Below are 25,743 nucleotides of genomic sequence, written 5' to 3'. Positions count from 1 at the left end.
TCATTTTAGACAAGCTCCATTAGGTGAGTATGGTGATTAATCTGCTCTGTATCGTACACTCAAGTAAAAAGCCTTGGTGTAGGAGAAGAGTGAGAAGATAAATCACTCATGTACATTTAAATGACAGAGACAATTGCTACCCCTTTTGGATTCTATATTTTTATTTTTTTGGAGAGGGAGTCTCCCTCTGTCACCCAGGCTGGAGCACAGTGGCATGATCTTGGCTCACCGCAACCTCCACCTCCTGGGTTCAAGCAATTGTCCTGCCTCAGCATGCCAAGTAGCTGGGACTACAGGTGTGCACCACCACACCTGGCTAATTTTTTTTTTTTTATTTTGAGACAAAGTCTCGCTCTTGTCCCCCAGCCTCCCGAGTAGCTGGGATTATAGGTTCCTGCCACGACGCCCAGCTAATTTTTGTATTTTTAATAGAGACAGGATTTCCCCATGTTGGCCAGGCTGGAATTTTTGTATTTTTAGTGAAGACAGGGTTTTACCATGTTGGCCAGGCTGGTCTTGAACTCCAGACCTCAAGTGGTCCGCCCACCTCAGCCTCCCAAAGTGCTGGGATTAAGCTACCACGCCTGTTGGATTCTTGAAATTAAGCTAATAACTTAAAAAAAAAGATATAGAGAAGAAATTTTGTACCATGATGTGAACTAATTGGGTAGTTTTGGAAAGATCCCAGATTTTCTGCTGACATTGCTAAATGAGATTGGATAATACCTAATTTCATAGATATTTTGAATGAAGTAAATTTGAATAACTAGAAGACTTTTTTTCTTTGTCAATTTAATAAACTTGTTCTAATTTACCTTAGTTTTGGGGTGCTTGATGCTTATGAAAATAAATAATTGTCTTCTTTTACATCGTTGCACTCCTAAGAGCAAGATGGGTCACCAGCAGCTGTGTTGGAGTCACCCGTGAAAATTTGAGTCAGGGTTCTTGCTCTTGTTGCATCTGCTCAAACCAGCAAGGTCTGATCCAGAAATACGGCCACAATATGTTCCGCCAGTGTTTCCATCAGTACACAAAGGACATAGGTTTCATTAAGTTGGAGTAAGCGATCTTCCTTGAATGGATTATCCAAGGCACCTACCCAGTGAAAAACCTCTTTGTACATACCTCTTTGTACAATACCTCTTTGTACATAAAATAAACATTTATAAAATAAGTAAATAATTGATTCACATTCTGTGAACAAGGAGGTAAATAATTATCGGGCCACCCTCATCTTGACCTGCTGTTCTGTTTGTTTAGAGCACAGATAATTTGCTGTCATGTACTTTTTTCCTTTTACTTAATTATATTACATTTCTTTTTCTCCTTTTTCTTGACTATATGCTGAAAGTAATTTAACTTTTTGCAAATTTATTTTTGGTTTTGCTTTTCTTCCCAGTGGCATGGAACATTGTGAGAAATTTGAAATCTCAGAAACTAGTGTGAACAGAGGGCCAGAAAAAATCAGACCAGAATGTTTTGAGCTACTTCGGGTACTTGGTAAAGGGGGCTATGGAAAGGTAGGCAATATTTTTGAAATGAGAGCTGTTGTCTGTCTTGAATAGATTGATTTTTATGCCCTGGTTCCAGCAGTCATCTTCAATCTTTGTCAGCTGTCAGCAAAGGATATGATCATGACCACTTAGCTGGTATGTTTGAGGGATGTACAGAAGTTCAGTTTTCCCTTCCCTTCATACCACCACACATGTAAAAGCCTGGCACAAAATAGGTACTCAGTCAATATTTGTGGAATAAATAAGTAGGCAGCTATACCAGGCAAAGTCTATTATTAGAGGGTTCATTCTTTACTTTGGTTAAATGGTATCCTCTTTAAAAATAAACTCCTCCTTGCTTACAAGAGACATGGCACTCTAAGTTGTTATCTGTTACTGAGACCTTAGTCTCAGCTGGTTATCTGGAGCAATAGAATTGAGGAAGCTGAAGGAATATAAAAAGGGGGAAGAAAACTGAAGAAAACTATTTAGTTTCACAGTTTTGCCCAAGGCTTTATAACTTAAGACATCACTTTTATGAGTTCTGCCCTCGAAAATTTTTACCAAACTATTCTCTTATCAAAATAATTTAGATAACAACTTGGTTAGGATTAAGTTTTAAGAACTATTTTTGCTATTGTGTAGTGTTAATTTTTGCAAAGCAGACATTTGTAGTCTATTCTTATGCTTAAGAACACATTCTAATTTCTAATCATCCTGAATGTGCAACACATGCACTTTGTTTTTTGTTTTTTTTTTTTTTTTTGAGACGGAGTCTCGCTCTGTAGCCCAGGCTGGAGTGCAGTGGCCGGATCTCAGCTCACTGCAAGCTCCGCCTCCCGGGTTTACGCCATTCTCCAGCCTCAGCCTCCTGAGTAGCTGGGACTACAGGCGCTGCCACCTCGCCCGGCTATTTTTTGTATTTCTTAGTAGAGACGGGGTTTCACCGTGTTAGCCAGGATGGTCTCGATCTCCTGACCTCGTGATCCGCCCATCTCGGCCTCCCAAAGTGCTGGGATTACAGGCTTGAGCCACCGCGCCCGGCCAACACATGCACTTTGAATCTCACATACTTTAGGTGTTGCATGAAAATGTTTATAGTTGTCTTTCAGTATGGGGGAGGGATAAGGGGGGCTGATTCCAAGACCTTTGCAGATAATGAAATCTGCCAATGCTCAAGTGCCTTATATAAAATGGCACAGTATTTGCATATAAGCTACATGCATCCTCCCATATACTTGGTTTTTTATTTTCTTTTTTGTGATTTTTGAGACGGAGTCTCACTCTTTCCCATAGGCTGGAGTGCAGTGGCACGATCTCAGCTCACTGCAACCTCTGCCTTCCAGATTCAAGTGATTCTCCTGCCTCAGTCTCCTGAGTAGCTGGGATTACAGGCGTGCACCACTACATCCAGCTAATTTTTATATTTTTGGTAGAGACGAAGTTTCGCCATGTTGGCCAGGCTGGTCTTGAACTCCTGACCTCAGGTGATCCGCCTGAGTTGGCCTCCCAAAGTGCTGGGATTACAGGTGTGAGCCGCCGCACCTGGCCATATTTATATTATTTTTTATTATTTGTATTGTTTATTGTTTTTCCCCCCAAATATTTTCATTCTGAGGTTGGTTGAATCCGCGGCTGCTGAACCTATAGATTCAGAGGACCAAGTATAAGTACAAGCTATATTAAGTAATAGGTAAACAGTAATTTCCTGTCAACTATTTTTAAATAGTTTTATGTGAAGCAAAGGCAGTGGCAACCTTGAAAGAAATTTATGAAATATTTTATAATTTTTAAGGTGGCATTATGCTTCTGGGAACACTGTTATAGCTTGTTCTAAGTAGGATTTTATATATTAATACGAAGTAACAGTGTTTATTATTAGATGGTCATTGTCCAACATTACCACCAGATGGCAGCAGGACAAACAGGAAAGTCATGATCGTTAATGTGGTCTGTTCTTTTAGCTGATCATTTTTGCATGTAGTTTTTATAATGTAAACTGCTGTGCCATATGTTTCTTATAACTAGGAATTAAAGGAGTATGCCTGACATAGTTTGCCTTTGAATAACGCACACTTTTTTTTAATCCAGGTTTTTCAAGTACGAAAAGTAACAGGAGCAAATACTGGGAAAATATTTGCCATGAAGGTGCTTAAAAAGGTGATTTCCACTCCCCCTTTTTAGTCCTCTCACACCGTATTCTTACACTGGATCTTAGCCAAAAGGCCAAGAAGCAATCACCTCATATTTTTAATTGTTGTAACATTTTAGCCTAAAATTTGCAGTCAAAAAAATGTATCTCAAGCCAGGTACAGTGATGCATACCTGGATACTTGGGTGACTGAGGCAGGAGGATTGCTTGAACTAGGAGTTCAAGGGTAGCCTGAGCAATGTGGCAAGACCCAGTGTCTTAGAGAAAAAATGTATTTCTTTTTTTTTTGAGATGGAGTCGTGCTCTGTCGCCCAGGCTGGAGTGCGGTGGCGCGATCTCGGCTCACTGCAACCTCCATCTCCCACGTTCAAGTAATTCTCCTGCCTCAGCCTCCCAAGTAGCTGGGACTACAGGCACACACCACCACGCCCAGCTACTTTTTTGTATTTTTGGTAGAAATGGGATTTCACCATGTTGGCCAGGATGATCTTGATCTCCTGACCTCAGGTGATCTGCCTGCCTCGGCCTCCCAAAGTGCTGGGATTACAGGCATGAGCCACCGCACCCAGCAAAAAATGTATTTCTAACACAGTTGCAATACCTTTTAGAATGTGAGGTATGTTTCATTACTGTTATTCCTATTTTTATTTCTGCTTGTTGAGGGTGGAAAAGAGAGCTCTTGCAATTAGTTGTTGAGGTAACTTTGCTGTTTCTGGTCTCATTTCTAAGTAATAAGTATATACTGCTATTTCTCTTTCTGTTTTTTTTTTTTTTTTTTTTGAGATGAACTCTCACTCTGTTGTCCAGGCTGGAGTGCAGTGGTGCAATCTCAGCTCACTGCAACCTCTGCCTCCCAGATTCAAGTGATTCTCCTGCCCCAGCCTCCCTAGTAGCTAGGATTACAGGCGCCTACCACCATGCCTGGCTAATTTTTGTATTTTTAGTATAGACGGGATTTCACCATACTGGCCAGGCTGGTCTCGAACTCCTGACCTCAGGTGATGTACCTGTCTCAGCCTCCCAAACTGCTGGGATTACAGGCGTGAGCCACTGCGCCTGGCCTACTGCTATTTTTTTTTTTTTTTTTGAGACAGAGTCTCGCTCTGTCATCCAGGCTGGAGTGTAGTGGCAGGATCTCGGCTCACTGCAAGCTCCGCCTCCCAGGTTCACGCCATTCTCCTGCCTCAGCCTCCCAAGTAGCTGGGACTACAGGCGCCCGCCACCTCGCCCGGCTAATTTTTTGTATTTTTAGTAGAGATGGGGTTTTCACCATGTTAGCCAGGATGGTTTCGATCTCCTGACCTCGTGATCCGCCCATCTCGGCCTCCCAAAGTGCTGAGATTACAGGTGTGGGCCACCGCGCCCGGCCTATCTTTTTTTTTTTTTTTTTTGAAACGGAGTTTCGCTCTTGTTGCTCAGGCTGGAGTGCAATGGCGCGATCACGGCTCACCGCAACCTCTGCCTCCCAGGTGCAAGCGATTCTCCTGCCTCAGTCTCCCTAGGAGGTGGGATTACAGGCATGTGCCACCATGCCCAGTTAATTTTGCATTTTTAGTAGAGACGCGGTTTCTCCATGGGGTTTCTCCATGTTGGTCAGGCTGGTTTCGAACTCCCGACCTAAGGTGATCTGCCCGCCTCCGCCTCCCAAAGTGCTGGGATTACAGGCATGAGCCACCACGTCCGGCCAACTGCTATCTTTTTAATTCAGCAGTTTTCAAATTTTTTGTTTTTTTAGAGACAGAGCCTCACTCTGTTGCCCAGGCTGGAGTGCAGTGGCGTGATCTCGACTCACTGCAACCTCCACCTCCCGGGTTAAAGCGATTCTCCTGCTTCAGCTTCTTGAGTGGCTGGGATTACAGGCACCCACCACCACACCTGGCTAATTTTTGTATTTTTAGTAGAGATGCGGTTTCGCCATGTTGGCCATGCTGGTGTCAAACTCCTGACCTCAGGGGATTGGCCTGCCTCGGCCTCCCAAAGTGTTGGGATTACAGGGTGAGCCACCGCTCCTGGCTGTATTAACTTTCTTTTATGAGAGTTAAGGATATTAATCTTGTTTACTTCACCCTCCTTTATCTCATCCTCTCATTTTGTTTTGCTTTCTTTGAATCTACTATTGTCCTCTGATACCTTACAACAATTTTGTAAAATGCCTTTCAGTCTACTGTTCTTTGATCAGACTTATAAGATAATCTATCAGTTCCATTTATTTCCCAGAGGCATATCTTAGGAACTTTCTATCCGCCTGCTCCCATCTGGAGTAGTAGCTCTTTAGTCACAACTGTTATGACTGGACTCTTTCTTCACCACAATCCCTGGAATCCTCTTGGCTCCTTCAGTGTTGAATCTTTTGTTTCCTGGATCCCATAGCTTTTCCTTTTTCTTAGTTTATGCCCTTGTTTTGGTGACACTCTACTAGTGGCTCCCTCAGAAAAGGTACATAAAGGTACATAAAGATACATTTATAATAAAAATATATCCATATTGTATATTTGAGATTTCTTTATGTTTATATTTACTTGATTATGTTATTAGAGTTGAAAATTATTTTCACTTAGAATTTTGCTCAATTTTCTTCTGTACTCGAGAGTTTCTGTTGAAGTGCTTTGGCATTCTGATTCCCAATCCTTTACGCATGGCCTATTTTTCTGTGGAAATATTTAAGATTTTCTCTTTATTTCTGATCTAAGTTTTTATAGTGATGTGTCTTGCTTTGACTTTATTATTTTTATTTAGTTTTTGATAGGGTGTCGCCCTGTCACCTAGGCAGGAGTGCAGTGATCCAATCATAGCTAAGTGCAACCTCAAACTCCTGGGCTCAAGCTATCCTCCCACCTCAGTCTCCTGAGTAGCTGGGACCACAGGCACGCACCACCAGGCCTGGCTAATAAAAAAATGTAGAGATGGGCACTCACCATGTTGCCCAGGCTGGTGTTGAACTCCTGGGCTCAAGTGATCCACTTGCCTCGGCCACCCAAAGTGCTGGGATTGAATTACAGGTGTGACCCACTGTGCGCGGCCTATTAATTAAATTAATTTTTTTATTTTTAAGAGACAGAGTCTCACTCTGTTTCCTAGGCTGGAGTGAGGTGGTGTGATCATACCTCACTGTAACCTGTAACTCCTGGGCTCAAGCAATCCTTCTGCCACAACTTCTGAGTAGCCAGGACTACAGATGCATGCCACCATGCCCAGTTCATTTTTAAAATGTTTCATAGAGACAAGGTCTTCCTGTGTTTCCCAGGCTGACCTGGAACTCCTGGCCTCAAGTAGTTGTTCTGTTTTGGCTCCCAAAGTGTTGGGATTACAGGTGTGTGCCACTGTGCCCAGCCTATTTTTATTCTTTTAATCTTAAAGCTTTAGTCTTTCAGTTCTAGGAAATTTTCTTAGGTGATTTATTTGATAATTTCCTTCCCACTGTCTTCTCTTCTTGGAATTGCAATTAGTTGAATGTTGGATCTCCTTAACTGATCATCTGATTTTTCTTATCTTTTCCACATTTCCATTTCTTTGTCTTGTTGTTTACTTTCTTCTACTGAATTTTTTTTTTGAGACGAAGTTTTGCTCTTGTTGCCCAGGCTGGAGTGCAATGGCCCTATCTTGGCTCATCGCAACCTCCGCCTCCCGGGTTCAAGCAATTCTCCTGCCTCAGCCTCCTGAGTAGCTGGGATTACAGGCATGCGCCACCACGCCCGGCTAATTTTGTATTTTTAGTAGAGACAGGGTTCCTCCATGTTGGTCAGGCTGGTCACAAACTCCCGACTTAGGTGATCCGCCTGCCTTGGCCTCCCAAAGTGCTGGGATTATAGGTGTGAGCCACCATGCCCAGCCATTCTACTAAATTTTTTTAAAGCTGTTGTATTTGTGATTCTCCAGAATTCTTTGTATTGTTTTTGTTTTATAGCAACCTGTTTTATGAGTATAATATCTTCTTTTATCCCTCTGAGAGTTTTATTATTTTTTTAATTTTAATTTTAATACCTTTTTTGAGACAGAGTCTCACTCTTGAACAATTTTGAGTGCAGTGGTGCAATCTTGGCTCACTGCAACCCCTGCCTCCTGGGTTCAAGCAATTCTCCTGCCTCAGCCTCCTGAGTAGCTGGGATTACAGGCGCCTTCTACCACACCCAGCTAATTTTTGTATTTTTAGCAGATATGGGTTTTCACCATGTTGGCCAGACTGGTCTTGAACTCCTGACCTCAGGCAATCCATCCGCCTCGGCCTCCCAAAGTGCTGAGATTGCAGGTGTGAGCCACCACACCTGGCCTGCCTCAGTTTTAATTATAATTATTTGAAATATTATTTTGTTTTATGCATGTTCTTTTTTGAGTTCTGTTTTCTTTGACTTTGATTTAGTCAGTTTTAGTCACTTTGTTCCATGTTAGAGGCCTTCTTTAGATGTCTGGTGTCATTCATTGATTATTCTTTCTTCTTTTTTTGAGATGGAGTCTTGCTCTGTCGTCTAGGCTGGAGTGTAGTGGTGACACAGTCTTGGCTCACTACAATCTCCACCTCCTGGGTTCAAGCGATTCTTGTGCCTCAGCCACCCAAGTAGCTGGGATTACAGGCATGCGCCACCATGCCTGGCTAATTTTTGCATTTTTAGTAGTGACAGGGTTTCACCATGTTGTCGGCCTTATCTCAAACTCCTGACCTCAAGTGATCTGTCCGCCTAGGCCTCAATAATCCATCCACTGTGCCTGGCCCAGTTATTCATGTTTCAGAGTAGAACTCTGAAAAGCTGATCAGAAATTCTGTGTGTGTAAGCTTCTCTGCAGGGTAGTCAAGTGGTTAGCTGGCACTTGATCAAGAACTTCAAATAATAGTGTCTGCAGGGCTGGGTGCCGTGGCTCACGCCTGTAATCCCAGCACTTTGGGAGGCTGAGGCAGGTTGATCACCTGAGGTCAGGACTTCAAAACCAGCCTGGCCATCTGGTTTGGGGGTGCTGAGGCAGGAGAATCGCTTGAGCCTGGGAGGCAGAGGTTGCAGTGAGCGGAGATCGCACCGTTGCACTCCAGCGTGGACAACAAGAGCGAAACTCAATTTCAAATAAATAAATAAATAAATACGTACTGTCTGTAGATCTTTTTTCTGGGGAGGATCAGTTGGTGCTAAGAAAGACCCACCGTTCTTTTGCCTGGAAAAAGCATTCTGGAGCTGAGTGAGAGAAGATGGAGATCTTACCTCTCAACACGTGGGCTTTCACCAAACTCGAGTTTTTACATTAGCACTTTACTCTGTGGAGCTAATCTTTCACTCTTTTTTGTCTCGGAGAATTTACCTCTCCTAGGGTTAGTTCTTCGACTTAGTGTGGAGATGGGAGTGTTTTTGGTCTGTCTGTTCCTTATACAGAGTTGCAGATCTCCCTGTTTTTAGCCCTCCACCTTCGGCCTTCTATAGTCTCTAATTCGTCTAATTTTTTCCCTTTCTTCTAGTTTTACCTCTAATGTTGAACCTTGCTTTACTGGGGTTCTGTAGATAGATTCAACTTCTTTTGTGTACTCCCCTTTGCAGGCACTTAGGTTTGATCTTACCCCACTCTGCTACATCATGGACCATTGCTTTATCCCCACTCTATCTTTTCAGGTGTGAGATTCCACATGTCTTCTAGTATTACTGATGGATTATGTATGTGTTTGTTTTCTTATTCTTGTTTGGGATTGATTACTGAAAAGATTCCACTGTCTTTTTTTTTTTCCCCCGGGTTCAAGTGATTCTTCTGCCTCAACCTCTTGAGTAGCTGAGATTACAGGCACCCACCACACCCAGCTAATTTTTGTATTTTTAGTAGAGACGGGGCTTTGCCATATTGGCCAGGCTGGTCTCGAACTCCTGACTCCACCCTCCTTTTGCTGGGATTACAGGCATGAGTCACTGCGCCTGGCCTCCACTGACTTAAAACAAAACTTCTGGTGGAGAACTACTTTCAAAGACAATCAAAATGACTTTTTAAAAAATTATAAGACTTGTAAAACTTTGGTCCTTCTTGCTGATTTTTATTTAGGCAGTATAAATGACTTCTCAGTTTGAAAGCTGAGAAACAAATATTGTCACCACAATTTTATTGGTAATTGTCTTTAAAAAGCCATCTAGCTATTCTTAACATCAGTTTCTGCTTCAGTGGGTTGGCATTGATACCTGCTATCTGACTTTCCTGTTGGAATTGTTTTAGATTAATGATTTTTTAATCTGTAAAACATGTTAGGTATAGAATTGAAGGCAGCATAATAGTGCTTGTTCCAGAAATACTGAAAGAAGTACTGGTCAAGATTTCTTTTTTTATTTGAAACAGAGTCTCACTCCATCACCCAGGCTGGAGTGCAGTGGAGCAATCTCAGCTCACTGCAACCTTTGCCTCTTGGGTTCCAGTGATTCTCGTGCCTCAGCCTCCCCAATAGCTGGGACTACAGGTGTATACCACTACGCCTGGCTAATTTTTGTACTTTTGGTAGAGACGGGGTTTCACCATGTTGGCCAGGCTGGTCTCAAACTCCTGACCTTAAGTGATCCGCCTGCCTCAGCCTCCTAAAGTCCTGGGATAACGGGTGTGAGCCACTGTGCCCAGCCTCTGGTCAAGATTCTTAAGTGATTCATTCCTTGTGATACATTGTTTATATCGGATAATCAGGCCTGACCATATTAGGCATAATTAGATCTTGGGTGAAGTATGTTTTTGGCACATCTAGTGAAAAAAAGAGTATTGGGTTTTTTTTCCCCATCCATGGTAAGTGGGGGTGGTATATTGGTAAATCCATAGACTTAATTACTGCTAAGTGTCAGGCCTCATTTTGGGGCCCAGGGATCTAGGACCTAAGCTGTTTGCCTCTGGTTTTCCTTGGTTGCCATTGTTTCCCATTCTTGGGGTTCTTTTCTTAATCCTGGCTAGAGGATCTGATATTGTCTCCTTCCTTGTCCTTGAAAGCAAGCTTATAGCAAAAATAATGAAAATAAAGATGTTATTAAGGTTAAGTTCAGGGCTTTCCTTCCTAAATCCTCAAGTAAGATGACTGTAGGCTCCCTTTGAGTTCCTTCCTTCTGATTTTAATTATCCTGGAGGCAGAGTACTAACCCCTCTGACCTGACTGTGTGGTAAGAGTATACCTCTTCCCCCAGCCTTTAAGATGATATCAAAGTAGAACCACGTGTCCCCGTAAGTGAGTTGTTTCAATCTGGACATTCTGTCTGGATTTATTAGTCCTCCTGGGACTGTTTACTTCTTATAGGAATGGTACCATTCAGGTATTTGCTTAGAGTGGAATAGTGAGGAAAAGACTATCAACAGTCATCACCTGACCCTACCAGTTGCAACAAAAATATACCATGGAAGCAAAATACTATTGCCTACAGCATTAGTTCACCTCCCACTGTACATTTTAGAACCTTTGGCCAAAGATATTCTCCACCTCTGAAATATTGTGGTTTCATAGAACAATAACTTTCTCACTTTAGACTTACTTGATTCCTACAATGCCTATTTTTTGGCCCTAAGCCCTTTAGTTCTTTGACTTTTCTGTTTTTGTCCTCAACTTTTTAGACCCCTTCTTATTTCACTTTATTCTGAATCCAGCCTTATGGGCATAATCGGCCACTTTATCAGTTGCTAGCTCCATTGACCTTCTGCTCAGGAAAACCCTAATCTGCATTAGCTCACTTGTCAGTGTGCCTTTATTGCTATATCTCAGCTACTGAGCATTACTAGCAGAAATCACACAAACCTATAGATTGCTGTTGGGAAAACTCTATGACCCCAACTCACCTCGACCCTAAGCACTTCCCAGCAATTTTTCTGCATATCCTTAGATAAATCCTTCCATTCTCTACAACTGTTTGGAGCCTTTCCTATCAGCCCCTCTACTCTTTTTAGCCAACTGCCTCTCTTCCTACTTAAGGATGTCCGACGTGATTTCCTTTGACTTCCTGTTTTTTTTTTTTTTTTTAATTTAATTTTAATTTTTGAGGCGAAATCTTGGTCACCCGGGCTGGAGTGCAGTGGCGTGATCTCGGCTCACTGCCTCCTGGGTTCAGGCAATTCTCCAGCCTTAGCCTCCCAAGTGGCTGGGATCACAGGTGCATGTCACCATGCCCGACTAATTTTTGTTTTTGTAGAGACGGGGTTTTACCATGTTGGTCAGGCTGGTCTCGAACTCCTGAGCTCAAGCAGTCCACCCACCTTGGCCTCCCAAAGTGCTGGGATTATAGGCATTATTCTTTTTTCACTACCATATTTTGATTTATGATTCTACTTTTTTTTTTTTTTTTAAGAGACAGTCTCATTATTTGACCAGGTTGGAGTGCAGTGGCTGTTCTCAGATACGATCGTAGTACACTACAGCCTCCAACTCCTGTGTTCAAGCAACCCTGCAACCTCAGCCTCCCAAGTAGCTGGGACCACAGGCACATGTCACCATGCCTGATTCTATTTTATTTTATTTTTTGTTTTTTAGACAGAGCCTTGCCCTCTTACCCAGGCTAGAGTGCAGTGGCCCAATCTCGGCTCACTGCAGTCTCTGCCTTCCAGGTTCAAGCAATTCTCGTGCCTCAGCCCCCTGAGTAGCTGGGATTACAGGGGCATACCACTGTATCTGGTTAATTTTTGCATTTTTAGTAGAGATGGGGTTTCACCATATTGGCCAGGCTTGTCTTGAATTCCTGGCCTCAAGAGATCCACCTGCCTCGGCCTCCCGAAGTGCTGGATTATAGGTGTGGGCCACGGCACGTGGCCCAACTCTACTGTTTCAGTGAAGCTCCTGTACCCTAGGTCATCACTGACGTCCCAGTTGCTGAATCCAGTTGTCTTTACTGAGTTCGTCCTTAATTTAACTTTCTTTTGCATTGAAGCTACTGACCACAGCATTTTGAAACTCTGTTCCTTTTATTACTGTGATTCTACTTTACTTATTTTTCATCTTGTCTCTTAGTCTGTGGCTTCTCAGACTTCCTCACAATTGATTGCTTATTTTAAGAATTCAAAAATTTAAACCTCCTGAGCAGTTCAAAAATAATACACCTTTGAAATTTTTTAAACTTTTCAGAGTTGCAAGAATAGTTCAGTGATCATTAGTTGTTACCATTTTGCCATATTTTCTTTGTCTGTGTGTCCCTCCCTTTCTACCTGCCCCCACATGTATGTATATCTATGAATATTCACGTTTTTAACTTTAATAAATTTTCCTGCTGTACAATTTGAGAGTTAACTGCAGATTTCATAGCACTTCAACCCTAATTTCTTCTATATATCTCCTAAGAATAAGGGCTTTTTTTTTTTTTTGAGAAGGAATCTCTCACTCTGTTGCCCAGGCTGAAGTGCAGTGGCGCAGTTTTGGCTCACTGCAACCTCCACCTCCTGGGCTCAAGCGATTCTCCTGCCTCAGCCCCCCCAAGTAGCTGGGACCACAGGCACACGTCACCATGCCTGATTCTATTTTATTTTATTTTTTGTTTTTTAGACAGAGCTTTGCCCTCTTACCCAGGCTGGAGTGCAGTGGCCCTATCTCAGCTCACTGCAGTCTCTGCCTTCCAGGTTCAAGCAATTCTCGTAGAAAAAAATTCTCTAATTTTTGTAATTGTAGTAGATATGGTGTTTCACCATGTTAGCCAGGCTGGTCTCAAACTCCTGACCTCAGGTGATCCGCCCTCCTCAGCCTCCCAAAGTGTTGGGATTACAGACGTGAGCCTCCGTTCCAGGCCTCTTTTTTCTTTTGTAATTAACAAGTGATCTATGGAATGATAGAAACAATGTGAATATTCTGTCCCATAATAATCTTTACTTAATGGTTTTATCTGGATTATTTCTTGCCCAAATCAAATATTACTGTAGTGATTATAAAATGGAGACTTTTCTATTTTTTCTGTATTTTTTTCTATATTGTCATTCTTCTGTAAAGATTTTTTTATACTCCTTTTTTTTTTTCTTTTGTTTTTTTTGAGACAGTGTCTCGCTTTGTCACCAGGCTGGAGTGCAGTGGTGTGACCTCAGCTCACTGCAACTTCTGCCTCCCAGGTTCAAGCGATCCTCCTGTCTTAGCCTTCAGAGTAACTGGGACTACAGCCGTGGGCCACCACGCCCAGCTAATTTTTTGTATTTTTAGTAGAGACGAGGTTTCACCATGTTGGCCAGGATGGTCTTGATCTCTTGACCAGCCACCTTGGCCTCCCAAAGTGCCAGGATTACAGACATGAGCCACTGTGCCTGGCCCTATACTCCCTTTAAAATGTTTTTTTCTTTTTTTTGAGATGGAGGTTCACTCTGTTGCCCAGGCTGGAGTGTAATGATGTGGTCTTGGCTCACTGCAACCTCCACCTCCCAGGTTCAAGCAATTCTCCTGCCTCAGCCTCCTGAATATCTGGGATTACAGGCACATGCCTCCACACCCAGCTGATTTTTGTATTTTTAGTAGAGATGGGGTTTCACTATGTTGGCCAGGCTGGTCTTGAACTCCTGACTTCATAATCTGCCCGCCTCAGCCTCCCAAAGTGCTGGGATTGCAGGCGTGAGCCACTGCACCTGGCCCTTTTTTTTTTTTTTTTTTTTTTTTTGAGACAGGGTCTTCCTCTGTTGCCCAGGCTTGAGTGCAGTGGTGTGAGCATGGCTCTCCACAGCCCTGGACCCCAGGCTGCCTCAGCTCACTGCAGCCTCTACCTCCCGGGTTCCAGTGATTCTCGTGCCTCAGCCTCTGGAGTAACTGGGAGTACAGGTGCGCACCACCTCACCTGGCTAATTCTTGTATTTTTAGTAGAGATGAGATTTCACCATGTCGGGCAGGCTGGTCTCAAACTCCCAGCAAACATGGTGATCTGCCTGCCTTGGCTTCCCAAAGTGCTTCATATTGTTAGCCCTAATTCTAGTCCAATTCCATAGCATTCTTCTTTATTTTTATTTTTTTATTTTTGAGACGGAGTCTTGCTCTGTTCCCCAGGCTGAAGTGCAGTGGTATGATCTCGGCTCACTGCAGCCTCCACCTCCTGGGTTGAAGCAAGTTTCTCCCTCCGCCTCCTGAGTAGCTGGGATTATAGGCTGCTGCCACCACACCCGGCTAATTTTTGTATTTTTATTAGAGACGGGGTTTCATCATCTTGGCCAGGCTGGTCTTGAACTCCTGACATTGTGATCCACCCGCCCCAGCCTCCCAAAGTGCTGGGATTACAGGTGTGAGCCACTGCGCCCTGCCACATTCTTCTTTCAGTTCATATTTGGATCTTCTTTTTTCTACAGTGAGATCTCTGGTAACAACATAAATAAATGCAGTCATTTGTTCAGTTGTACAGTATATGCATAATGAAAATTATAATACCAATAGTATTTCCAGCTACAAACCTACTAAGTTTGATTTAATATTTCTTTGGAAATTTTTTGTGTGCTTACATGTAGGCCACTAAGGGTGTGCAGTCTAAAATTACTTAAATATCTTTTTCTCACCGGGTGCAGTGGCTCACGCCTGTAATCCCAGCACTTTGGGAGGCCGAGGCAGGCGGATCATGAGCTCAGGAGTTTGAAACCAGCCTGGCCAACATGGTGAAACCCCATCTCTACTAAAAATAAAAAAATCAGCCAGGCGTGGTGGCGGGTGCCTGTAGTCCCAGCTACTCGGGAGGCTGAGGCAGGAGAATCACTTGAACCTGGGAGGCGGAGGTTGCAGTGTGGGTGACAGAGTGAGACTCCATCTAAAAAAAGAAAAAAACCTTTTTCTGTTATATCTTTTTTCTCTTTCTCTTTCTGTGGTAAAGTTGTTGGTGTAATAGTCAATTAAATTTATGTATTCCTATTGTATTCAGTTGTACTTCCCACCCCTCATCCTTGCTGATTTTATTTTTGGAATATATTAAACATTAATATGGTTCAAAAAGAAAAATCTACATTTTATAATTACTGTAATTGATTTAGGAAAGAAAAAAATGTATGATAAAACCATTGAGGTTTTACTCAGAAGGTATACTCAAAAGTCTTATTTCTTTTCCTTCCCTTCCATTATCATTAGCTTTTGGTTTGTCTTAGTTGTCTTCATTTTTGCAGGTATAAGCAGATACATATTATAAATATATTCTCATTTCCCCTTTCTTGTACAGTAGATAGCATAGGATCCATGCTGTTGTACATTTAAATACTCTTTTGTATCTTGTTTTCATAGAGAGTTTTCTTATTTTTATTTATTTATTTATTTATTTATTTATGTTGTCACCCAGACTGGAATGCAGTGGTGCGATCTCGGCTCACTGCAAGCTCCACCTCCCAGGTTCATGCCATTCTCCTGCCTCAGCCTCCCGGGTAGCTGGGACTACAGACACATGCCACCACGCCCGGCTAATTTTTTTTTTAGAGAGGGGGTTTCACCATGTTAGCCAGGATGGTGTCGATCTCCTGACCTTGTGATCTGCCCGCCTCGGCCTCCCAAAGTGCTGGGATTACAGGCATGAGCCACCGTGCCCGGCCGATTTTTCTTATTTTTATAGCTTTGTTACATGTTGTGTAGATTCCATAGTTTTTCGGCCAGTATCCTATGTCTGAGCATTTAGGCTGTTTCCAGTGTTTCACTTTCACAGATAATGTTGCAACCAATAACCTGTGTATTTGCTTTCCATATTACTTATGGAGGTGTACCATCGGGGGAACTTCCTGGAACTTATACCTGGCATGTCTAAAACAGGGCATCATTCTCCCAAAACTTTTTCACTTTCATTTGCCGATACTGAATGGCACCATTATCTATCCTATTATGCAGAAATAAAGGTATCATCATTTCTTCTCATATCTAGTTTGTCAGCAAATGCAAATTATGTATTAGCCTTTCATTTTTTTCTATCTTCATTTTCTTACAGATCTTCTTAGTTGGTTTATTATACTAGCCTCCTAACTAGTCTCATTTCTTTCGTAATACTCCCTACTGCTGCTAGATGTGTCTTTCATAAAGCCAAAGGTTTGTTCATTTCACCGAGACCTTCCTATGCCCAGACCTTCCATTTCCTGGCCTCTACCTACTTCTCTAGCCTAATCGCTAACTACTTCTAACCATACTGAACTACTTGTAGATTCCCCACACATATCCTGTCCTATCAAGCCTCTTTTGCACTGGAATGCCTTTTTTTACCTTGTACTTTTTTTTTTTTTTTTTTTTTTTTTACCATTTTTGTGGAGAATGGGGTCACGCTTGTTACCAGGCAGATCTTCAACTCCTGGGCTCAAGCGATCCTCCTGCCTCTGCCCACTTAAGTGCTGGGATTATAGACATGAGCCACCGCGTCCAGGCCACATTTCATTTTAATAATTTTCAAGCAAGATTTTTTGGTAGGTCAGATGTAGTTCCCCTGTTTACCCTTACCATCCTGCGCTTACCTACATTGACTTGCCTTTTTTTCCCTGAGACTTTGGGCTCCTGTTGACTTTTGGGCTCCTATGGACAGGGCATTCTTTCTATTCTGCTTTCTTGGCACAGCCTGGAGCATGGTAGATACTTAGTCGTTTGTGAATATATGAACAAACTTGATCTGATTACAGATTTCTTTTTAAAAAAGTCTCTTTAGGTAATTCATTTACATGTTCACTGCAAAAAATCCAAAGTGCACAGAGGCATATATAAAGTGAACATTTTCCATTACCCCATCTCAGTTTCTAGTGGGAACTATGGTTAATAGTTCAGTATTGGCAAGAAAAACACAAAATAGATTTTCCAGTTACTATAGAATAAAAATGTTCACTACTTTGTTCTTATAGATCATCTCTTTTCCTTTAGGCAATGATAGTAAGAAATGCTAAAGATACAGCTCATACAAAAGCAGAACGGAATATTCTGGAGGAAGTAAAGCATCCCTTCATCGTGGATTTAATTTATGCCTTTCAGACTGGTGGAAAACTCTACCTCATCCTTGAGTATCTCAGTGGTCAGTACACAGAGTTTGGTGTAATTATTTGCATTGACTCCAGAAACTGGGTCAAAATGTTATTTTTCAATGGAAAAATACTTTTTCCCATTATGATCAAATAGTACTTAAAATTGATGAGTACACTGAAGGACAAAATTCAGATGTGACCACATGTTTCTATTGGCAGACAAATATGGAGGAAACTAAAGATTTTTTTTTCCCTCATCTGTAAAATTTTATTTTAATTCCTTTGTAATCAGTCACTTAACAGAAAAACAAATACCTAAGTGATGCAGAGCCATCAAATTGTACTGGGGTAAGATACTGTAATTTAAATCATTGGGAGAATTATTTAACATACTGACTATTTTTGGAATTGGGTCTTTAAACAAGACTTTTTAGTTTAATGTAGCCTTAGTGATGGGGTATGTAGCTTACAATGGAGATCATCCACATTTCCCAGGGCCTACCACCTCGTAGGAACTTGTTGCTTCTGTATCATTTCTAGATGACAGGTATCTATTTCTTTTTTTTTTTTTTTTTTGAGACAGAGTTTTGCTCTTGTTGCCCAGGCTGGAGTGCAATGGTGTGATCTTGGCTCACTGCAGCCTCCACCTCCCAGGTTCAAGCGATTCTCCTTCCTCAGCCTCCTGAGTAGCTGGGATTGCAGGCATGTGCCACCACGCCCGGCTAATTTTAAGTAAAGATGGGGTTTCGCCATATTGGTCAGGCTGGTCTCGAACTCCCGACTTCAGGTGATCCACCTGACTTAGGCTCCCAAAGTGCTGGGATTACAGGTGTGAGCCCCTGCGCCTGACCACAGGTATCTATTTCTAGCAAACACAGTGTAGTTCTCTGAGAAAGATTTTGCAGTAACATGTAACATGGAACAGAAAGCTGCAGAATGTAGTAACTTTTTTGTGACTATTGCTGTTGGAAAAACTTTTTTTGTTTGTTTTTTGAAGGTGGAGTTTCACTCTTCTCGCCCAGGATGGAGTGCAGAGGCGTGATCTCAGCTCACCGCAACTTCCGCCTCCCAGGTTCAAGCAATTCTCCTGCCTCAGCCTCCCAGTTAGCTGGGACTACAGGCATGCGCCACCACACCTGGCTATTTTTTTGTATTTTTAGTAGAGCCAAGCGTTCACTATGTTGGCCAGGCTGGTTTTGAACTCCTGATCTCAGGTGATCTGCCCTCCTTGGCCTCCCAGAGTGCTGGGATTACAAGTATGAGCCACCATGCCTGCCTGGAAAAACTTTATTTTGACATAATTTCATACTTAACACAAAAACTTTTAAGAGTAGTATAAAGAATTCCTGTGCCAGGCTCAGTGGTTCATGCTTGTAATCCTAGCAGTTTGGGAGGCCAAGGAGGGCAGATAATGAGGTCAGGAGTTTGAGACCAGTCGGGCCAACATAGTGAAACCCTGTCTCTACTAAAAATAGAAAAATTAGCTGGCATGGTGGTGTGCTCCTGTAATCCCAGCTACTTGGGAGGCTGAGGCAGGAGAATTGCTTGAACCTGGGAGGCAGAGGTTGTGGTGAGCTGAGATCACACCACTGTACTCCAATCTGGGCAACACAGCGAGACTCAGTCACACACACACACTCTCTCTCAAAGAATTCCTATATATTTCTCACCTAGATTCCCCAAATGTTACCATTTCACCACATTTATTTTGTATCTGTCTATAGATATGTATATATGTATATACATATATATATGCATGCATACATAATTTTTTGAACTGTTTAAGAGAGTGTTACAGACATGATTTCCCTTTACCCCTAAAATTTCAGTGTATGTTTTATTTATTTTTTATTTTTTGAGATGGAGTCTCACTCTGTCGCCCAGACTGGAGTGCAATGGCGCAATCTTGGGCTCACTACAACCTCTGCCTCCCGAGTAGCTGGGATTACAGGCACCCACCACCATGCCCGGCTAATTTTTAGTAGAGATGGGGTTTCACCATGTTGGCCAGGCTGGTCTCAAACTCCTGACCTCAGGTGATCCACCCACCTCGGCCTCCCAAAGTGCTGGGATTACAGGTGTGAGCCACTGCGCCCAGCCTATTCAGTGTATATTTTCTAAAATCAAGGACAGTATCTTACATAACTATACTAAAATGATGAGAAATAGGAAATTAACATTGATGCAATTATAACTTAAAGTTTCCTTTAATCTGGAACATTTCCTCAGTCTTTCTTTGACTTTCATGATGTTGACATTTTTGATTAGTACAGGCCAGTTAGTTTGTAGAATGCTTTGGGTTTAGCTGATGTTTCCTTAGTATTAGATTCAGGTTATGCAATTTTGGCAGGACCATTGAAGTGATATTGTGTCCTCCTTAATGCTTCAGATCAAGAGGTACATGATATTTATATCTTTGTTCCATTAATTGTGATGTTAACTTTGATCACATATATAAAGTGGTGTCTGCCGATTTTTTCCCTGGTGACATTTTTGCCTTTGTAATTAATAAGTATCTTTAGAGGAGATGCTTTGAGATTTAAATATCTTTCATCAAGCTTTCATGTTCATTTTTGTTGTTGTTGTTGTATTTTGAGACGGAGTCTCACTCACTCTGTCGCCCAGGCTGGAGTGCAGTGGTGCGATCTCAGCTCACTGCAACCTCCGCCTCCCAGGTTCAAGTGATTCTCCTGCCTCAGCCTCCTGGGTAACTGGGATTATAGGCATGCACCACCACACCTAGCTAATTTTTTTATTTTTAGTAGAGATGACCCCTGACCTCAGATGATCTGCCCACCTTGGCCTCCCAAATTGCTGGGATTACAGGCGTGAGCCACTGCACCTGGCCCACATTCAGTTTTGACATCCATTGATTCTTGCCTGCAACAATTAATTGTGATGTTTGGCAAGTAATTTTTCTTATTCCGTCATGCCTTCTTCATTTATTACTTGGCATTCTACTGTAATTCTACTTGGCATTCTTCTTCCCCATCTAAAAAATTTATGTATTCCTTTATTTATGTTATTATGGACTTAGGTATTCTAATATCATTCAATGTGATATAACCCTTTATTATCATTATTTATTTTGATACTCAAATTGTGCCATGTTTTTTACTAGGCCACTGCCAAGGTTCATTCTGTTTATTTAAGGGTTCTGAAAATATGAAATATGAGCATTGACTAAAATTAGTGAGGGTGATTTAATTGTAGACTGTCATTTTTCTACTTATGGGTAAAATGTTAGAGTCTTTAATCAAGATTTTTTTTTTTAACCTCAGGTCTGGAATCTACAAATATTTTAAAGTTTGTAGATATAAAACCTGGAATTCCAAGCCAGTTCTAGTTTTTAAACATATGTGTGTCACAGAAGAATAAGAATGCTACTAAAAATAGAATCCTGAGGACTTAGTTTTAAAACCTATAATTTTTAGGATCTGTTTTTCATTTTTAAGGAACTGATGTCTTTTAATTATGGTTAGAAGGAAAGCACAAACTCTTTCATTAGAAGTGGGTTGGAAATAAATATTGTTTTATCTCTAATGTTTTTTCTTTTTCTTTACAGGAGGAGAACTATTTATGCAGTTAGAAAGAGAGGGAATATTTATGGAAGACACTGCCTGGTAAGTGAACTTTTTGTGGTTGCATAGATTCAGGTAATTACAAGCAAAGCCCCATTCCCACTATGGGCATCCACATGATTCAGTAAATTGATCTGGAGCCAGTCAGTCACTCAGGACCTCAAGGGGGAGAAGTAGTTTTGGGACTGGGCAGCTATGGAGGTCACATCATTCCTTTGCCCTTAGGCTTGAGTGGAACGCTCTTCACACCAGTTGTTCCTAACAGAACCATTCTCATTGCGGCTTTCTTTCCTTGAATTGGTAAGCTGCCTGCCTTGGCTGTGGGTGAGTGTGGTTTTCCAGTGAACCTTTATGTGTGGAACAATGGAAATTATCAGAAATCATCTCCTTTTTTTTTAGGCTATTTCTCAAGGTGCAGTCTTAGGGAGGTGATAAGCCTGGGCATATCATCTGTGGATTGATTATATAGTCAGGATGGGATTTACCCTCCTATTTCTAAACATGTCATCTGCTTCAAGTTAAAAATATGCACATCCTTTTGTGAAGCAACAATCTTGGGTCACAATAAATCAGTTTATCCTACACATTAATTTAATAGAAAACAACACTTAAATGTTTTTTTCTACCTTGATTACCAAAACTGCATTCCATTGTTTAATTTCAGGCCTTTTCTAACACAGAAGCTGCATTTAAGAGCCTTAGGGATGAAGTGCCCTTTTTTGGAGGAGGCTCACTGAGCCGTGTTGGAGGCTGTTTGTGGTCCTGCTGGCTGTGAAATTGCCTCAGTCCTCTAGGACACACCCTCTCCATCCTGGAGTAATCTGCAGGATTGCAACATTGTTATGCAGCCAGTATTGCAGTGCCTTGTGCTTTTCGAATCCAGACAGGGTTGATTCAGCCCTTTATTCTTTTGAGGTAGATAAATTTGAGTGTCACACAGTTTATAGTTGTGGGCTGGCTGGCAGGAGGGAGGGCAGATACTGTGGGCCTAAGCTGTCTATAAATATGTAGCTGTATTAAGTAAGGGATGAGTGGGCTTCTAAGGGTCAGGTTATAAGATCCCTTTTGAAATCAAGACTTGATCTCTGAGAATAACAAAGTTCCTATTTCCTGTGGGATTTTAAAGTTGGGTGTGGATGGGAGAAATTTGCTTTAAAATGAATGACTATTAGCTTAATTCCTACACAGACAGAACAAAACATGACCAATGGCAGTTTAGCATATTCTGGACATCTTTGCAATTTTAGCAGTATATTCTAATGGCAAAATAAAGCACTTTATAGTTTCACTAAAATGAGTGAAACATAAATGTCCCCATGCCTTTTGGCAGCATCCTATGCCATCTCTTTTTCCCACACATCCCCCTATCCCACTAATTTGGTCTTCGGTGCATGTCTGTTTCTTTCAAGGAATTTTGCTCCATACATAAACTGCTATGGATAGATTACACTCTTTTTTAATTTTATTAAATCACTTTTGTTTCCAGCTTTTACTTGGCAGAAATCTCCATGGCTTTGGGGCATTTACATCAAAAGGGGATCATCTACAGAGACCTGAAGCCGGAGAATATCATGCTTAATCACCAAGGTGGAGACATACCGTAAACAATTCTATAGTAAATAATCATCTTAAAATCCTCCCACACAGGTCATGGCCATTTTCAAAGCCCCATATTCATCTCTCTATTTTGTGTATTTCCTCCCTCAGAATTTATGGCATCATAGTACTTGCTGATGTTTTAAGTCTTTAGGTAATTACACTTGGTGAGAGTAAAAGAAGTTGAGGATAATAGTCGCTCAACTGCCTTTTTTAGTTTAATCCTTACTCATAGTTTTTCATATTTTTGGAATCTTTACATAAAATGTTATATAATGTTTTAGACTGTAAAAGCCAGTCTAAACATTAATTTTGGTTTGTTACTTAAATTGAAAAGTGAATATTAATTATATAAGTCGAGTTTTAAAAATGAAAATATGTAAATATTGGCTGGGCGCAGTGGCTCACACCTGTAATCCCAGCACTTTGGGAGGCTGAGGCGAGTGGATCACCTGAGGTCAGGAGTTCAAGACGCCTGGCCAACATGGTGAAACCCCATCTCTACAAAACTACAAAAAAAAAATTAGCTGGGCATGATGGTGGGTGCCTGTAATCCCAGCTACTCAGGAGGCTGAGGTGGGAGAATCACCTGAACCCAGGCGGTGAAAGTTGCAGTGAGCCAAGATCGTGACATTGCACTCCAGCCTGGGTGACAGAGCAAGACTCCGTCTCAAAAAAAAAAAAGAAAATGAAAATATGTAAATATTAGAAGCTATGCTTCTTACTGTAGGTTTTATTAATGCTGGAAAAAGGATTGAAACTGAATCAAAGTATTTGATAAAACTTTGGAAATATGATGTTTAGTAGGCATCAGGTTACTCTTTTTTTTTTTTTTTTTTTTGAGATAGGGGTTTCACTCTGTCACCCAGGCTGGAGTATAGTGGCATGATTACAGCTTACTGCAACCTCTGCCTCCCAGGCTCAAGTGACCTCCCACTCCAGGCCCTCAAGTAGCTAGGGCCACTGTGGCATACCACCATGCCTGGCTAATTTTTGGTATTTTTTGTAGAAATGGGGTTTCATCGTGTTGTCCAGGGTGGTCTCAAACTCCTGAGCTCAATTGATCTACCCGCCTTGGCCTCCCAAATTGCTGGGATTACAGGCATAATCCCCCTTCCCCCCCAGCCAGAATCAGTTTATTCTTGCTGTTTGTTTGCAACAACAAACATAAACATCAGAGAGACTGATAATCTATACAGCTATAGATATAGCACAGTGAGCCTTGACTACAACTGCATGCTGCTACAGACAGCTTAACTTATGCTAATCTGGGCTGTGGGCAGACTTGGCAATTCATACCCCAGAGGAGCAATCAGCTGACCCAGGGTATCTAGAAGGTGGTAGCAGCTGCTAATCTTAGATGTCTACAGAATAATCCATGAGGTTAATTGGTTCAGACTCTTAGAAAATGATGTATGAACAACCAAGGCTCACAGAAACATTCCAGATTATACTCCTCCACCCACCTTTTTTTTTAAGGTGAAATTATATACTTAACTGAATATATCATAGGAATCAGTGTCTCTTCCTTCCTCTCATCAACACCTCCTCACTCCCCAAAACCTGGATTCTGATCTGAATTCTAAGTCACAGGATAGAAAAGGGGAGCGATATAATAGTTAACTTCTTTGATTTATAAGGTTGAGTGTATCAGATGGTTCTGTGAAAATAAAGGCCACACTTCTTCTGTATCAGAGTGTAGTATATATTTACATTTGAATCAATAGGTCATTGTGCCTTTTCTGTGAAATGAACCTCAAATACTAGAGTCCCTGAGGTTGTTGAACCACTTGTTATGACAGTCCAATAAAGAAAGCTAAACTTGAACTGAAATGATCTTTGTATGAGGTGGTAAGTTTTTTACTTTCTGGATCAGTGATGATTGATTCGTACTATCTAGCAATTTTCTTTCTTTCCCCTAATTGGTAGCATTGGGCAGAGTGAGCTACCTTGTTGTAGTGACTTTCTGAGACCATTTTCAGAACTCTTCACAGTTCACTGTGATAAAAGCTATATATTTGAAGTACTGTCTCACAAAGGTATAGAATATGTTTATTGGGGTCTGTGTACTTAAACTAGACTTCATAAAACAGTTTTCCCAGGATTTTTCTTTTTCGGGATGGTAGAGGATTCTGTGTATACTTAAAGCTAGAGCCTTAGACAGGTTATTTCACTTTTTTCTCTATATTTGTTTTCTCTTTACTAGATAGACTATATCATTGGCAAAAGGTGACTTTGCCCTAGCCTTAAACAGTTAGCATCCCATTTTATGGATGGTACCTTGTTCTTGTCATCTGCGAGAAAAGTTTGAGGCAAGAAAAGTTAAATGGAAGGATAGATTAAGGTGTTATGTGACATGTTCAAACACTGCCCATACTTGGAATTCTGAGAATAATCATGCTGTAATCTTTCATTGTAGGTCATGTGAAACTAACAGACTTTGGACTATGCAAAGAATCTATTCATGATGGAACAGTCACACACACATTTTGTGGAACAATAGAATACATGTGAGCTGCATGTTAAGCATAATTGGTTTGGGAGCTAATTTTACCTCTTTTAAGGAATAGTATCTGTTTTCTGTACCCTCACTGACTCTGTATATTGTTTTTAAAATTCTAATTCAGATGATATGCAAATGGGTGAAGTTTTAAGCATATTATTTTTCTCATTGTAGGGCCCCTGAAATCTTGATGAGAAGTGGCCACAATCGTGCTGTGGATTGGTGGAGTTTGGGAGCATTAATGTATGACATGCTGACTGGAGCAGTAGGTGCACAGTTAAAAGCTGCATGTATTATGGTCTGTGCTGAGTCACTGTAGCAAGAGACCTGTCCTGTGCTTTCGGAAAATGTTACCAGTGGAGTTTTCAAAGCCCAGAGATTTGTTATTAGCAGTTTAACACTAATAATGCTTTATGATTATATGGGATCCCATACTTTCAGAAACATTTTCATTTAAATGATCTATGTCATGGCAGGCCTGTGAAATAGATGTTGAACAGATAATGTCCTTATTTTATAAATGGAGAAACTGAAGCATAAAATCACATAGCTCACTTATTATCACACAGCAAGTTAATGGTGGAAACACAGGCT

General features: G+C 41.4%; 1 protein-coding gene across 14 annotated transcripts in view; it reads left to right on the top strand.

Annotated features, from left to right (window-relative positions):
* RPS6KB1 (ribosomal protein S6 kinase B1) overlaps positions 1-25,743 on the top strand; it is a 61,273-nt gene that overhangs the window by 20,050 nt on the left and 15,480 nt on the right. For 5 of the 14 annotated variants that reach the window (XR_010582128.1, XR_010582129.2, XM_065532362.2 and 2 more), the window contains exons 3-10: positions 1,400-1,520; positions 3,585-3,653; positions 17,372-17,519; positions 18,467-18,541; positions 21,035-21,092; positions 22,537-22,637; positions 25,066-25,156; positions 25,324-25,414. Coding sequence is in view for 8 of the 14 variants with exons in the window: in XM_065532362.2 (XP_065388434.1) it covers positions 1,400-1,520; positions 3,585-3,653; positions 17,372-17,519; positions 18,467-18,541; positions 21,035-21,092; positions 22,537-22,637; positions 25,066-25,156; positions 25,324-25,414 (754 nt within the window). In the remaining 6 variants the exon portion in view is untranslated. Of the gene's footprint in view, positions 1-1,399; positions 1,521-3,584; positions 3,654-17,371; positions 17,520-18,466; positions 18,542-21,034; positions 21,093-21,275; positions 21,351-21,714; positions 22,410-22,536; positions 22,638-25,065; positions 25,157-25,323; positions 25,415-25,743 lie in introns of those variants that run through there. The other 9 variants (XR_010582130.2, XR_012425559.1, XM_045375110.3 and 6 more) reach the window with 4 other exon arrangements.

This window comes from Macaca fascicularis, chromosome 16, assembly GCF_037993035.2.
Source record: "Macaca fascicularis isolate 582-1 chromosome 16, T2T-MFA8v1.1".
NCBI lineage: Eukaryota > Metazoa > Chordata > Mammalia > Primates > Cercopithecidae > Macaca > Macaca fascicularis.
This window is presented reverse-complemented; position numbering and strand designations above follow the sequence as displayed.